General features: G+C 46.4%; 1 protein-coding gene across 2 annotated transcripts in view; it reads right to left on the bottom strand.

The window, feature by feature from the left end:
- Positions 1 to 7310, bottom strand: part of RTF2 (replication termination factor 2) — a 51197-nt gene extending 43887 nt beyond the window's left edge. For both annotated transcript variants that reach the window (XM_038749909.1, XM_038749910.1), the window contains exon 1: positions 7239 to 7310. In XM_038749909.1, coding sequence (XP_038605837.1) covers positions 7239 to 7307 — 69 coding nt within the window. In that variant the 5' untranslated portion in view covers positions 7308 to 7310. The remainder of the gene's footprint in view (positions 1 to 7238) is intronic.
- Positions 7311 to 14604: the final 7294 nt, after the last annotated feature.

The following is a 14604-nucleotide window of genomic DNA, read 5'->3' as shown; positions in this document are numbered from 1 at the left end:
GCACTTAGAACAGTGCTTTGCACATAGTAAGCACTTAACAAATACCATCATTATTAAAAAGGCTGTCAGGATTAGAGAAATTCACAACAAAGGAATACTGAAAACAAAGCAAAATCTAAATAAGACTGTGGATAATAATAATAATAATAATAATAATAATAATAATAATGGCATTTATTAAGCACTTACTATGTTCTAAGCACTGGGGAAGTTACAAGGTGATTAGGTTGTCCCACATGGGGCTCAGTCTTCATCCCCATTTTACAGATGAGGGAACTGAGGCCCAGAGAAGTTAAGTGACTTGCCCAAAGTCACACTGCTGACAGTTGGCAGAGCCGGGATTTGAACCCAGGACCTCTGACTCCAAAGCCCGGGCTCGCTCCACTGAGCCACGAAATACAAACATTTGTTAAGAAATTTTAAGAGGCTTTTTTTTTTTTTGAGAAGAGTCTGTTGCTGAAGCACCAATTTAACAGATAAAAGAACACGACCTAGTGGAAAGAACACGGGCCTGGGAATCAGAGGACCTGGGTTTAAATCCCAGCTCTGCCACTTGCCTGCTGTGACCTTGGGCGAGCTTCTGTGTCTCAGTTTCCTCAACTGTTAAATGGGGATTCAACCCTAGTCCATCATCCTATCTAAACTGTGAGCCCCATGTGGTACAGGGATTGTGTCCAACCTGAAAAACTTCTAGTTACTCCAGTGCTTAGAACAGTTCTTAGCCCATAGTAAGTGATTAGGACTGGGAGCCCTATGTGGGACGGGAACTGTGTCCAACCCGATTATCTTGCATATAATAATAAAAATAATAATAATGATGGCATTTACTAAGCACTTACTATGTGCAAAGCACTGTTCTAAGCACTGGGGAGGTTACAAGGTGATCAGGTTGTCCCACGGGGGGCTCACAGTCTTCACCCCCATTTTCCAGATGAGGTAACTGAGGCCCAGAGAAGTTAAGTGACTTGCCCAAAGTCACACAGCGAAGTGGCGGAGCCGGGATTTGAACCCATGACCTCTGACTCCAGAGCCCGTACTCTTTCCACTGAGCCACACTGCTTCTCTATATACTATACTCTATACTATATACTATACTATACTCTATATACTCCAGCGCTTAGTGGTGTCTGGCACACAGTAAGCAGTTAACAAATACCATTAAAAAAAAGCGCTTAACAAAAACTGTAATCTCAGATTTCCCTGCCTCAGAGGGCAGGGAATGTGTCTACCAATGGTGCTGTGTTGTACTTTCCCAAGTGCTTAGTATGGTGCTCTATACACTGTAGGCGCTCAATAGATACCATTGATGACGATGAAATGCTACCTAAAAAATGTAGAAGTGTCCACTAGGGGGCAAACCACATATTGAATTTCATTCATTCATTCATTCAATCGTATTTATTGAGCGCTTACTGTGTGCACAGCACTGTACTAAGCGCTTGGGAAGTCCAAGTTGGCAACATATAGAGAAGGTGCCTACCCAACAGTGGGCTCACAGTCTAGAAGGGGGAGACAGAGAAGAAAACAAAACATATTAACAAAATAAAACAGAATAAACATGTACAAATAAAATAGAGTGTACAGAGCACTATATAAATAATGCAATAGAATTGGCATACACTTTTCCTGCCCATAATGATTTTACAGCAGCATGGCCTAGTGGATACAGCAAGGGCCTAGGATGATAGGGATGATCCTTTACAATCCACCAGTACTCTGTGAATTACAAATACAGGCAACTATGAGAATTCCTAACTGATGGCAAACGCTCCTTTTCCATCCTGCCCCAAAATCATGGATCATAGAGAAAATAGAGTCTCTTAAAAAGAGAGAAGGGTAGCAGCGTGGCCTGGTAGATAAAGTACACGGATGGGAGTCAAAGGACCTAGCTTCTAATCCTGGGCTCCACCATTCATCTGCTATGTGACTTTGCGCAAGTCACTTCACTACTCTGTGCCTCAGTTTACCTCATCCGTAAAAAGGAGATGAAGACTGTGAGCTCAAGTGGGAGAGGGGCTCTGTCCAACCTGGGGCTCTTAGTCTTCATCCCCATTTTCCAGATGAGGTAACTGAGGCACAGAGAAGTAAAGTGACAAGCCCAAAGACACACAGCTGATCAGGGTGGAGCCGGGATTAGAACCCACAACCTCTGATTTCCAAGCCCATGCTCTTTCCACACAGTAAGCGCTCAATAAATACGGCTGAATGAATGACCGACCAACTCTATTGTCTCCCCCAAGCACTTAGTACAGTGCTCTGCACGCAGTAAGCCCTCAACCAGCACGATTGATTGATTAATAGGTCAAGACCATCCTTGATCGCGAGGAGCTTTCAAGGGCTATAGACATTACGATAAATTCATTCATTCATTCAATCGTATTTATTGAGCGCTTACTGTGTGCAGGGCACTACAGTAAGCGCTTGGAAAGTACAATTCGGCAACAAAGCGAGACAATCCCTGCCCACAACAGGCTCACAGTCTAGAAGGGGGGAGACAGACATCAAAATAATAATAATAATGGTATTTATTAAGCGCTTACTATGTGCCATGCACTGTTCTAAACGCTGGGGTAGATACAAGTGGCGTGCCTCAGTGGAATGAGCCCAGACTTGGGAGTCAGAGGTCATGGGGTCTATTCTCGGCTCTGCAACTTGTCAGCTGGGTGACTTTGGGCAAGTCACTTCACTTCTCTGTGCCTCAGTTACCTCATCTGGAAAATGGGGATTAAGACTGTGAGCCCCACGTGGGACAACCTAATCACCCTGAATCCCCCCAGTGCTTAGAACAGTGTTTCGCACACAGGAAGTGCTTAACAAATGCCATCATCATCATCATACAAGGTAATCAGGCGGTCCCACGTGGGGCTCACAGTCTTCATCCCCATTTTACAGATGAGGGAACTGTGGCACAGAGAAGTGAAGAACCCATAGCAGACAAGTGGAGGAGACGGGATTGGAACTCATGGCCTTTGACTTCCAAGCCTGTGCTCTTCCCACTGAACCATGCTGCCTAACAAATAAACAAACAAAGCAAAAGAAATGACTTGAATGGGAGTCAGCCGACTTTAAAGATGTGGACCAAAGCGTTGGTGAGGCTGTAAATGCTTAAAGGGAAACAAAACCGATTACTTCCTCCATCCAGCTCGGGGTACCCTGGGTCCGAGCCCCCGTTCATTCATTCAATCATATTTATTGAGCGCTTGCTGTGTGCTGAGCACTGTACTAAGCGCTTGGGAAGTACGTGGCTCAGTGGCAAGAACCCGGGCTTGGGAGTCTGAGGTAGTGGGTTCTAATCCTGGCTCCGCCATTTGTCTGCTGTGTGACTTTGGGCAAATCACTTCACTGGGCCTCAATTCCCTCATCTGTAAAATGGGGATTAAGACCATGAGCCCCTCACGAGACAGCCTGATTACCCTCTATCATCCCCCCACCAGCGCTTAGAACAGTGCATGGCACATTGTAAGCGCTTAACAAATGCCATCATTATTGTCACAAGTTGGCAACATCAGAGAAGCAGCGTGGCTCAGTGGAAAGAGTGAGCCCGTTGTTGGGTAAGGACCGTCTCTATATGTTGCCAACTTGTACTTCCCAAGCGCTTACTACAGTGCTCTGCACCCAGTAAGCGCTCAATAAATACGATTGAATGAATGAATGGAGTCAGAGGTAATGGGTTCTAATTCCGACTCCGCCATCTGTCAGCTGGGTGACTTTGGGCAAGTCACTTCTCTGGGCCTCGGTTCCCTCATCTGTAAAATGGGGATGAAGACTGGGACAACCTGATCACCTTGTATCCTCCTAGTGCTTAGAACAGTGCTTGGTACTTAGCAAGTGCTTAACAAATGCCATCATTAATAATAATAATAATAATAATAATGATGATGGCATTTGTTAAGCGCTTACTAGGTGCCAGGCACTGTTCTCAGAGACCTCCCCCCGCCCCCCCAGAAACAGAGAAGCAGCTTGGCTCCGTGGAAGGAGCGCGGGCTTGGGAGTCAGACGTCATGGGTTCGAATCCCTACTCTGCCACTTTTTTTAATGGCATATATTAAGCACTTACTATGTGCCAAGCACTGTTCTAAGCGCTGGGGAGGTTACAAGGTGATCAGGTTGTCCCACGGCGGGCTCACAGTCTTAATCCCCATTTTACAGATGAGGTAACTGCGGCCCAGAGAAGTGAAGTGACTTGCCTAAAGTCACCCAGCTGACAATTGGCAGAGCCAGGATTCAAACCCATGACCTCCGACTCCAAATCCCGGGCTCTTTCCACTGAGCCACGCTGCTGTCAGCTGTGTGACCTCGGGCAAGCCACTTCACTTCTCTGTGCCTCAGTTACCTTATCTGAAAATGGAGAAGAAGACTGTGAGCCCCACGTGGGACAACCTGATCACCTTGAAGCAGCATGGCTCAGTGGAAAAGAGCCCGGGCTTTGGAGTCAGAGATCATGGGTTCGAATCCCCGCTCTGCCACTTGTCAGCTGTGTGACCTTGGACAAGCCACTTCACTTCGCTAGAGAAGCAGCGGGGCTCAGTGGCAAGAGCACGGGCTTTGGAGTCAGTGGTCATGGGTTCAAATCCCGGCTCTGCCAATTGTCATCTGTGTGACTTTGGGCAAGTCACTTCACTGGGCCTCAGTTACCTCATCTGTAAAATGGGGATTGACTGTGAGCCCCCGTGGGACAACCTGATCACCTTGTAGCCTCCCCAGTGCTTAGAACAGTGCATTGCACATAGTAAGCGCTTAACAAATACCATCATTATTGTTATTATTATTCTCTATGCCTCAGTTCCCTCACCTATAAAATGGGGATTGACTGTGAGCCCCTCGTGGGACAACATGATCACCATGTATCCCTCCAGTGCTTAGAACAGTGCTTGACACATAGTAAGCGCTTAACAAATACCATTATTATTACTGTATCCCCCCAGCACTTAGAACAGTGCTTGACATATAGTAAGCGCTTAACAAATACCATCATTATTGTTACTATTATTCTCTATGACTCAGTTCCGTCATCTGTAAAATGGGGATTGACTGTGAGCCCCCCGTGAGACAACATGATCACCTTGTATCCCTCCAGCGCTTAGAACAGTGCTTTGCACATAGTAAGCGCTTAATGAATGCCATTATTATTATTATATTATTGTATCCCCCCAGTGCTTAGAACAGGGCTTGACACATAGTAAGCGCTTAACAAATACCATCATTATTGTTATTATTATTCTCTATGCCTCAGTTCCCTCAGCTGTAAAATGGGGATTGACTGTGAGCCCCCCGTGAGACAACATGATCACCTTGTATCCCTCCAAAGCTTACAACAGTGCTTGACACATAGTAAGCGCTTAACAAATACCATCATTATTGTTATTATTATTCTCTGTGCCTCAGTTCCCTCATCTGTAAAACGGGGATTGACTGTGAGCCCCCCGTGGGGCAACATGATCACCTTGCATCCCTCCACCGCTTAGAACAGTGCTTTGCACGTAGTAAGCGCTTAATAAACGCCATCGTTATTATTGTATCCCCCAGCGCTTAGAACAGTGCTTGACACATAGTAAGCGCTTAACAAATACCATCATTATTATTGTTATTATTCTCTATGCCTCATTTCCCTAATCTGTAAAATGGGGAATGACTGTGAGCCCCCCATGGGACAACATGATCACCTTGTATCCCTCCAGAGCTTAGAACAGTGGTTTGCACATAGTAAGCGCTTAACAAATACCATCATTATTGTTATTATTATTCTCTATGCCTCAGTTCCTTCATCTGTAAAATGGGGATTGACTGTGAGCCCCCCGTGGGACAACATGATCACCTTGTATCGCTCCAGCGCTTGGAACAGTGCTTTGCACATAGTAAGCACTTAATAAATGCCATCATTATTATTATTGTATCCTCCCAGGGCTTAGAACAGTGCTTGGCACATAGCAGGCGCTTAACAAATACCATCATTATTGTTATTATTATTCTCTGGGCCTCAGTTCCCTCAGCTGTAAAATGGGGATTGACCGTGAGCCCCCCATGGGATAACATATCACCTTGTATCCCCCCGGCGCTTAGAACAGTGCTTGACACATAGTAAGCGCTTAACAAATACCATCATTATTGTTATTATTATTCTCTATGCCTCAGTTCCCTCAGCTGTAAAACGGGGATTGACTGTGAGCCCCCCGTGAGACAACATGATCACCTTGTATCCCTCCAGCGCTTAGAACAGTGCTTGACACATAGTAAGCGCTTAACAAAGCCCATCATCATTATTGTTATTATTATTCTCTATGCCTCAGTTCCCTCATCTGTAAAGCAGGGATTGATTGTGAGCCCCCCGTGGGACAACACGATCACCTTGTATCCCTCCAGCGCTTAGAACAGCGCTTGGCACATAGTAAGCGCTTAATAAATGCCATCATTATTATTATTGTATCCCCCCCCAGCGCTTAGAACAGTGCTGGCACATAGTAAGCGCTTAACAAATACCATCATTATTATTGTTATTATTCTCTATGCCTCAGTTCCCTCAGCTGTAAAATGGGGATTGACTGAGCCCTCCATGGGACAACATGATCACCTTGCATCCCTCCAGCGCTTAGAACAGTGCTTTGCACACAGTAAGGGCTTAATAAATGCCATCATCATTATTATTATATCCCCCAGCGCTTAGAACAGTGCCTGCCACACAGTAAGCGCTTAACAAATACCATCATTATCGTTATTATTATTCTCTGTGCCTCAGTTCCCTCATCTGTAAAACGGGGATTGACTGTGAGCCCCCCGTGGGACAACACGATCACCTCGTATCCCTCCAGAGCTTAGAATCAATCAATCGTATTTATTGAGCGCTTACTGTGTGCAGAGCACCGTACTAAGCGCTTGGGAAGTACAAGTTGGCAACATACGGAGACGGCCCCTACCCAACAGTGGGCTCACAGTCTAAAACAGTGAACAGTGGTCTGCACATAGTAAGCGCTTAATAAATGCCATCATTATTGTTGCATCCCCCCAGCGCTTAGAACAGTGCTTGGCACATAGTAAGCGCTTAACAAATACCAAAAAAGACAGACTCACAAGGAATTCGAGAGACCCTCCCAGGAAGGCCCAGAGGGCCCTCAGGGATGCCCAGAAACGGTCAGGGACTGACAGAGAAAGGACAACTAGGCAACATGGAGGGATGGTCCCCAGCCCCCCAAGTCGCCCCCCATTCCTGGCCCTAACAATGGCCCCCAAAACGGGGTTCCGACCTTCTCGGCCTTCCTGGGCCCCTTGACCAGTTCGTGCCTCTTGGGGATGGTGCCGCCATCGCAGCCCATGGCGGGGCCTTCCGGCGCTCGGAGATGACGGGCGCGGCGGGGCTGAGGGAGGACAAGGCCCGGCCCACGAGCCTGAGGCGGGGCCTCCACTCTCCCCCGCCCACGAACCCAGTCGTATATCCATAATTATCATCATGGCATTTGTTCACAATAATCATTCATTCAATCGCATTTATTGAAAGCTTACTGGGTGCAGAACACTGTACTAAGCGCTTGGGAAGTACAAGTTGGCAACATATAGAGACAGTCCCTACCCAACAGCGGGCTCACAGTCTAGAAGGGGGAGACAGAGAATCAATCAATCAATCGTATTTATTGAGCGCTTACTGGGTGCAGAGCACTGTACTAAACGCTTGGGAAGTCCAAGTTGGCAACGTATAGAGACAGTCCCTACCCAACAGCGGGCTCACAGTCTAGAAGGGGGAGACAGAGAATCAATCGTATTTATTGAGCGCTTACTGTGTGCAGAACACTGTACTAAGCGCTTGGGAAGTCCAAGTTGGCAACGTAGAGAGACAGTCCCTACCCAACAGTGGGCTCACAGTCTAGAAGGGGGAGACAGAGAATCAATCAATCGTATTTATTGAGCGCTTACTGGGTGCAGAGCACTGTACTAAACGCTTGGGAAGTACAAGTTGGCAACGTATAGAGACAGTCCCTACCCAACAGCGGGCTCACAGTCTAGAAGGGGGAGACAGAGAATCAATCGTATTTATTGAGCGCTTACTGTGTGCAGAACACTGTACTAAGCGCTTGGGAAGTCCAAGTTGGCAACGTAGAGAGACAGTCCCTACCCAACAGTGGGCTCACAGTCTAGAAGAGGGAGACAGAGAATCAATCAATCAATCGCATTTATTGAGCAATTACTGGGTGCAGAGCACTGTACTAAGCGCTTGGGAAGTCCAAGTTGGCAACATAGAGAGACAGACCCTACCCAACAGCGGGCTCACAGTCTAGAAGGGGGAGACAGAGAATCAATCAATCAATCGCATTTATTGAGCGCTTACTGTGTGCAGAGCACTGTACTGAGCGCTTGGGAAGGACAAGTTGGCGACGTATAGAGACAGTCGCTACCCAACAGCGGGCTCACAGTCTAGAGGGGGGAGACAGAGAATCAATCAATCAGTCGTATTTATTGAGCGCTTACTGGGTGCAGAGCGCTGGACTAAGCGCTTGGGAAGTACAAGGTGGCAACGCATAGAGACAGTCCCTACCCAACAGTGGGCTCACAGTCTGAAAGGGGGAGACGGAGAACGAAACCAAACATACTAACAAAATAAAATAAATAGAATAGATATGTACAGATAAAATAAGTAAATAAATAAATAGGGTAATAAATAGGTACAAACATATATACATATATACAGGTGCTGTGGGGAAGGGAAGGAGGTAAGATGGGGGGATGGAGAGGGGGACGAGGGGGAGAGAACAAAACAAAATATATTAACAAAATAAAATAAATATGTACAAGTAATAATAATAATCATCATCATCAATCAATCGCATTTATTGAGCGCTTACTGTGTGCAGAGCACTGTACTAAGCCCTTGGGAAGTACAAGTTGGCAACGTATAGAGACAGTCCCTACCCAACAGCGGGCTCACAGTCTGAAAGGGGGAGACAGAGAACAAAACCAAACATACTAACAAAATAAAATAAATGGAATAGATATGTACAAGTAAAATAAATAAATAAATAGAGCAATAAATCTGTACAAACGTATATACATATATACAGGTGCACATATATACAGGTGCTGTGGGGAAGGGAAGGAGGTAAGATGGGATGGAGAGGGGGACGAGGGGGAGAGAACAAAACAAAAGGGAGAGAACAAAACAAAACATATTAACAAAATAAAATAAATATGTACAAGTAACAATAATAATAATAATAATGGCATTTGTTAAGCGCTTACTATGTGCAAAGCACTGTTCTAAGCGCTGGGGAGGTTACAAGGTGATTAGGTTGTCCCACGGGGGGCTCACAGTCTTAATCCCCATGTCCCACGGGGGACTCACAGTCTTACTCCCCATTTTACAGATGAGGTCACTGAGGCACAGAGAAGTTAAGTGAGTTGCCCAAAGTCACACAGCTGACAACTGGTGGGGCTGGGATTTGAAACCCTGACCTCTGCCTCCAAAGGCCGTGCTCTTTCCTCTGAGCCATAGATTAAGACTAAAATTCCTCTCCCCCTCCTCCCCCTCCCCATCCCCCCCGCCTTACCTCCTTCCCCTCCCCACAGCACCCTATATATGTACATATGTTTGTACGGATTTATTACTCTATTTATTTTATTTGTACATGTTTATTCTATTTATTTTATTTTGTTAATATGTTTTGTTTTGTTCTCTGTCTCCCCCTTCTAGACTATGAGCCCACTGTTGGGTAGGGGCCGTCTCTATATGTTGCCAACGTGCACTTCCCAAGCGCTTAGTACAGTGCTCTGCACACAGTAGGGGCTCAATAAATACGATTGAATGGATGAATGAATTAATTAACAAAATGAAATAATGATAATGATGTCATTTATTAAGCGCTTCCTATGTGCAAAGCACTATTCTAAGCCCTGGGGAGGCTACAAGGTGATGTGAGCCCATTGTTGGGTAGGGACTGTCTCCATATGTTGCCAACTTGTACTTCCCAAGTGCTTAGTACAGTGCTCTGCACACAGTAAGCGCTCAATAAATACGACTGAATGAATCAGGTTGTCCCAGGGGGGGCTTCACAGTCTTCATCTCCATTTTACAGATGAGGTGACTGAGGCCCAGAGAAGTGATGTGATTTGCCCAAAGTCACACAGCTGACAATTGGCGGAGCCGGGGTTTGAACCCATGACCTCTGACTCCCAAGCCCGGGCTCTTTCCACTGAGCCACACTGCTTCTCAATGATAACGATGGCATTTGTTAAGCGCTTACTATGTGCAAAGCACTGTTCTAAGCGCTGGGGGGATACAAGGTGATCAGGTTGTCCCACGTGGGGCTCACAGTCTTAATCCCCATTTTACAGATAAGGTAGCTGAGGCTCAGAGAAGTTAAGTGATTTGCCCAAGGTCACACAGCAGACATGTGGTGGAGCCAGGATTCGAACCCATGACCTCTGACTCCAGAGCCCGGGCTCTTTCCACTTAGCCACGCTGCTTCTCATAAGCGCTTACTAAGTGCCAAGCACTGTTCGAAGCTCTGGGGAGGTTACAAGGTGATCAGGTTGTCCCACGGTGGGGCTCACAGTTTTAATCCCCATTTTCCAGATGAGGGACCTGAAGCACAGAGAAGTGACTTGCCCAGAGTCACTTAACTTCTCTGTGCCTCATCTGTAAAATAATATTGATGACATTTATTAACCACTTACTAGGTGCCAAGCACTGTTCTAAGCGCTGGGGCTGTTACAAGGTGATCATGTTGTCCCAGGGGGGCTCACATTTTAATCCCCATTTTACAGATGTGGGAACTGAGGCACAGAGAAGTTCAGTGACTTTGGGTAAGTCACTGAACTTCTCTGTGTCTCAGTTCCCTCATCTGTAATGAGGGCATTAATAAGCGCTTACTATGTGCCAAGCACTGCTTTAAGCGCTGGGGAAGTTACAAGGTGATCAGGTTGTCCCACGGGGGGCTCACAGCCTTAATCCCCATTTTACGGATGAGGTATCTGAAGCTCAGATAAGTTAAGTGAGTTGCCCAAGGTCACACAGTAGACATGTGGCAGAGTCGGGATTCGAACCCATGACCTCTGACCCCCAAGCCTGGGCTCTTTCCACTGAGCCACTATGCTTTAATAACAATAATAATAATAATAATGGCATTTATTAAGCGCTTACTATGTGCAAAGCACTGTTCTAAGCGCTGGGGAGGTTACAAGGTGATGAGGTTTTCCCATGGGGGGCTCACAGTCTTAATCCCCATTTTACAGATGAGGTAACTGAGGCACAAAGAAGCTAACCTCCTCACTTTACCTCGTTCTCTCCTGTCCCGCTGTTGACCCCCGGCCCACGTCCTCCCCCTGGCCCGGAATGCCCTCCCTCCACACATCCGCCAAGCTAGCTCTCTTCCTCCCTTCAAAGCCCTACTGAGAGCTCACCTCCTCCAGGAGGCCTTCCCAGACTGAGCTCCCTTTTTCCTCTCCTCCTCCCCATCCCCCTGCCCTACCTTCTTCCCCTCCCCACAGCACCTGTATATATATTTGTACAGATTTATTACTCAATTTTACTTATACATATTTGCTATTCTATTTATTTTGTTAATGATGTGCATATAGCTTTAATTCTATTTGTTCTGACGATTTTGACACCTGTCTCCATGCTTTGTTTTGTTGTCTTGTCTCCCCCTTCTAGACTGTGAGCCCGTTGTTGGGTAGAGACCGTCCCTGTTGCCAACTTGTACTTCCCAAGCGCTTAGTACAGTGCTCTGCACACAGGAAGCGCTCAATAAATACGATTGAATGAATGAATGAAGTGATTTGCCCAAAGCCACACAGCTGACAATTGGTGGAGCCGGGGTTTGAACCCATGACCTCTGACTCCAAAGCCTGGGCTCTTTCCACTGAGCAACACATTTGTCTGCCCTGGGGCCTGGGGCCAGCCACTGCACTTCTCTACACCTCGCTTCCCTCATCTGGAAAATGGGGATGAAGACTGGGAGCCCCACGGGGGACAACCTCATTACCAGCTGCAGGGCTCAGTGGCTAGAGCCCGGGCTTGGGAGTCACAGGTCATGGATTCTAATCCTGGCTTTGCCACTCATCGGCTGTGTGACTTTGGGCAAGTCACTTAACTTCTCTGGGCCGCGGTTCCCTCACCTGGAAAATGGGGATGAAGACTGTGAGCCCTGAGGGGGACGATCTGATCACCTTGTATCCCCCCAGCGCTTAGAACAGTGCTTTGCACATAGTAAGCGCTTACCAAATGCCATAATAATAATAATTATTATCCCCCCAGTGCTTAGAACAGTGCTTGGCACATAGTAAGCACTTAAGAAATTATTATCCCCTCAGTGCTTAGAATAGTGTTTGGCACATAGTAAGCACTTAAATGCCATTATTATTATTATTATTATCCCACATGCTTAGAACAGTGCTTGGCACATATTAAGTGCTTAACAAATGCTATTAATAATAATAATAATAATAATAATAGTAATAACAATAATATTAAGTGGGGAGGGGGACAGGGTTGCCCTGCCGGCAACTAGGCGACAGGCGGGGGGAGAATCAATCAATCAATCAATCAATCATATTTATTGAGCGCTTACTATGTGCAGAGCACTGTACTAAGCGCTTGGGAAGTACAAATTGGCAACACATAGAGACAGTCCCTACCCAACAGTGGGCTCACAGTCTAAAAGGGGGAGACAGAGAACAAAACCAAACATACCAACAAAATAAAATAAATAGGATAAAAATGTACAAGTAAACTAAATAAATAGATAAATAAATAGAGTAATAAATATGTACAACCATATATACATATATACAGGTGCTGTGGGGAAGGGAAGGAGGTAAGATGGTGGGATGGAGAGGGGGACGAGGGGGAGAGGAAGGAAGGGGCTCAGTCTGGGAAGGCCTCCTGGAGGAGGTGAGCTCTCAGCAGGGCCTTGAAGGGAGGAGAAGTGCTCGCTGGGTGGGAAAAGCCTCCTCGGCTTCTGCTCAGCCTGCCTGGGAGACGTCGAGGCCGCCATCGGCCAAACCTCCGAGGGGGAAGCCTCAAACCACGGTGGTGTCTAACACGTGGCAAGCAGAGCCACTTCCTTTCGCCCCCCCCCCTGCCTCCGCCCCACTTCCTTCCTCTTTCTCGTTCGGGCCATAACACGCAAGGCCTAAGCTTGCCCAGGTTTCTCAGAATGGTGACGGTATTTGTTAAGCGCTCACTGTGTGCCACACGCTGCAGTAAGGCGCAGGGGGGGATACGGGTAGATTGGGTTGGACACAATCCCTGTCCCACGTCACAGTCCCTGTTTCGCAGATGAAGTAACTGAGGCACCCAGAAGTGAAGCGACTCAGAGTAACGTGCAGGCCATTTGGGGAAATCATAGCCTTAGCTGAAGTAACACTATTTTGAGGAACACAGAGGAGAACTTTTAAAATGTCAATGTGTGAAAAAGTCCCATCTGGTTTAGAGAATAATAATAATAATAATAATACTAAGGATGGCATTTGATAAGCGCTTACTATGTGCCAAGCACTGCTCTAAGTGCTGGGGTAGATACAAGGTCATCAGGTTGTCCCACCTGGGGCTCACAGTCTTAGTCCCCATTTTACAGATGAGGTAACAGGCACAGAGAAGTCAAGTGACTTGTCCAAAGTCACACAGCTGATCAGTGGCAGAGCCGGCATTAGAACCCACGATCTCTGACTTCCAAGTCCGGGTTCTTTCCACTAAGCCACCCTGCTTTTCTATCAAAGGGGGGAATCTTGTTTGGGTATAAATGTAGCCTACAAAGTGTCTTTGGGGTCTTTCACTAATCACCTCCCGAGGTATGGTGTTTGACCATTCTGCAGAATAAAATTTGGAGACCGTCCGAATCATGTATGTGTCTCATTGACCAGGCAGAGTAACGAACAGTTATAATTTTACCTGCAACATCACACAGCAGACAAGTGGTGGAGTCGGGATTAGAACCCATGACCTCCTGAGACCCAGGCCCATGCTCTACCCACTATGCCATTACCTATTTACTCATATTAATGTCTGTCTCCCCATCTAGACTGTAAGCTCGTTATGGGCAGGGAATATGTCTGCTAATTCTGTTGTATTGTACTCTCCCAAATGCTTAGTATGGTGCTCTGCACATGGTAAGCGATCAATTAATACGATTGATTGATGAAGGGCCCCTTTTCAAATGTATTTCTGTTCAAGAAGTGGGGTTTTGTGTTTCTTTTACACCCCTATGGGAACACAGCTATGCTTTTTTATTGAACACCTACTATAATAATGATGGTATTTGTTAAGTGCTTACTATGTGCAAGGCACTGTGCTAAGCTCTGGAGTGGATACAAGCAAATCGGGTTGGACAGAGTTCCTATCTTACATGGGGCTCCCAGTCTCCATCCCCATTTTACAGATGAGGTAACTGAGGCCCAGAGAAGTGAAGTGACTTGCTCAAGGTCACACAGCAGACGAGTGGTGGAGCTGGGATTAGAACCCATGACCTTCTGACTCTCAGGGCAGTGCTCTAGGCATTACAACATGCTGCTTCCCTAAATAAAGGAAAACAGCCCCAAATGAGAGTATTTATTATACTTCATTAAAATATATATACTTCACTATACTTCAGTAAAATATACTTCATTCAACTGGCAAATGGG

This window comes from Tachyglossus aculeatus, chromosome 8 (genome assembly GCF_015852505.1).
Source record: "Tachyglossus aculeatus isolate mTacAcu1 chromosome 8, mTacAcu1.pri, whole genome shotgun sequence".
NCBI classification, from domain to species: Eukaryota; Metazoa; Chordata; class Mammalia; order Monotremata; family Tachyglossidae; genus Tachyglossus; species Tachyglossus aculeatus.
Note: the sequence above shows the minus strand (reverse complement) of the source record. Positions and strands in the feature narration are given on the sequence as shown.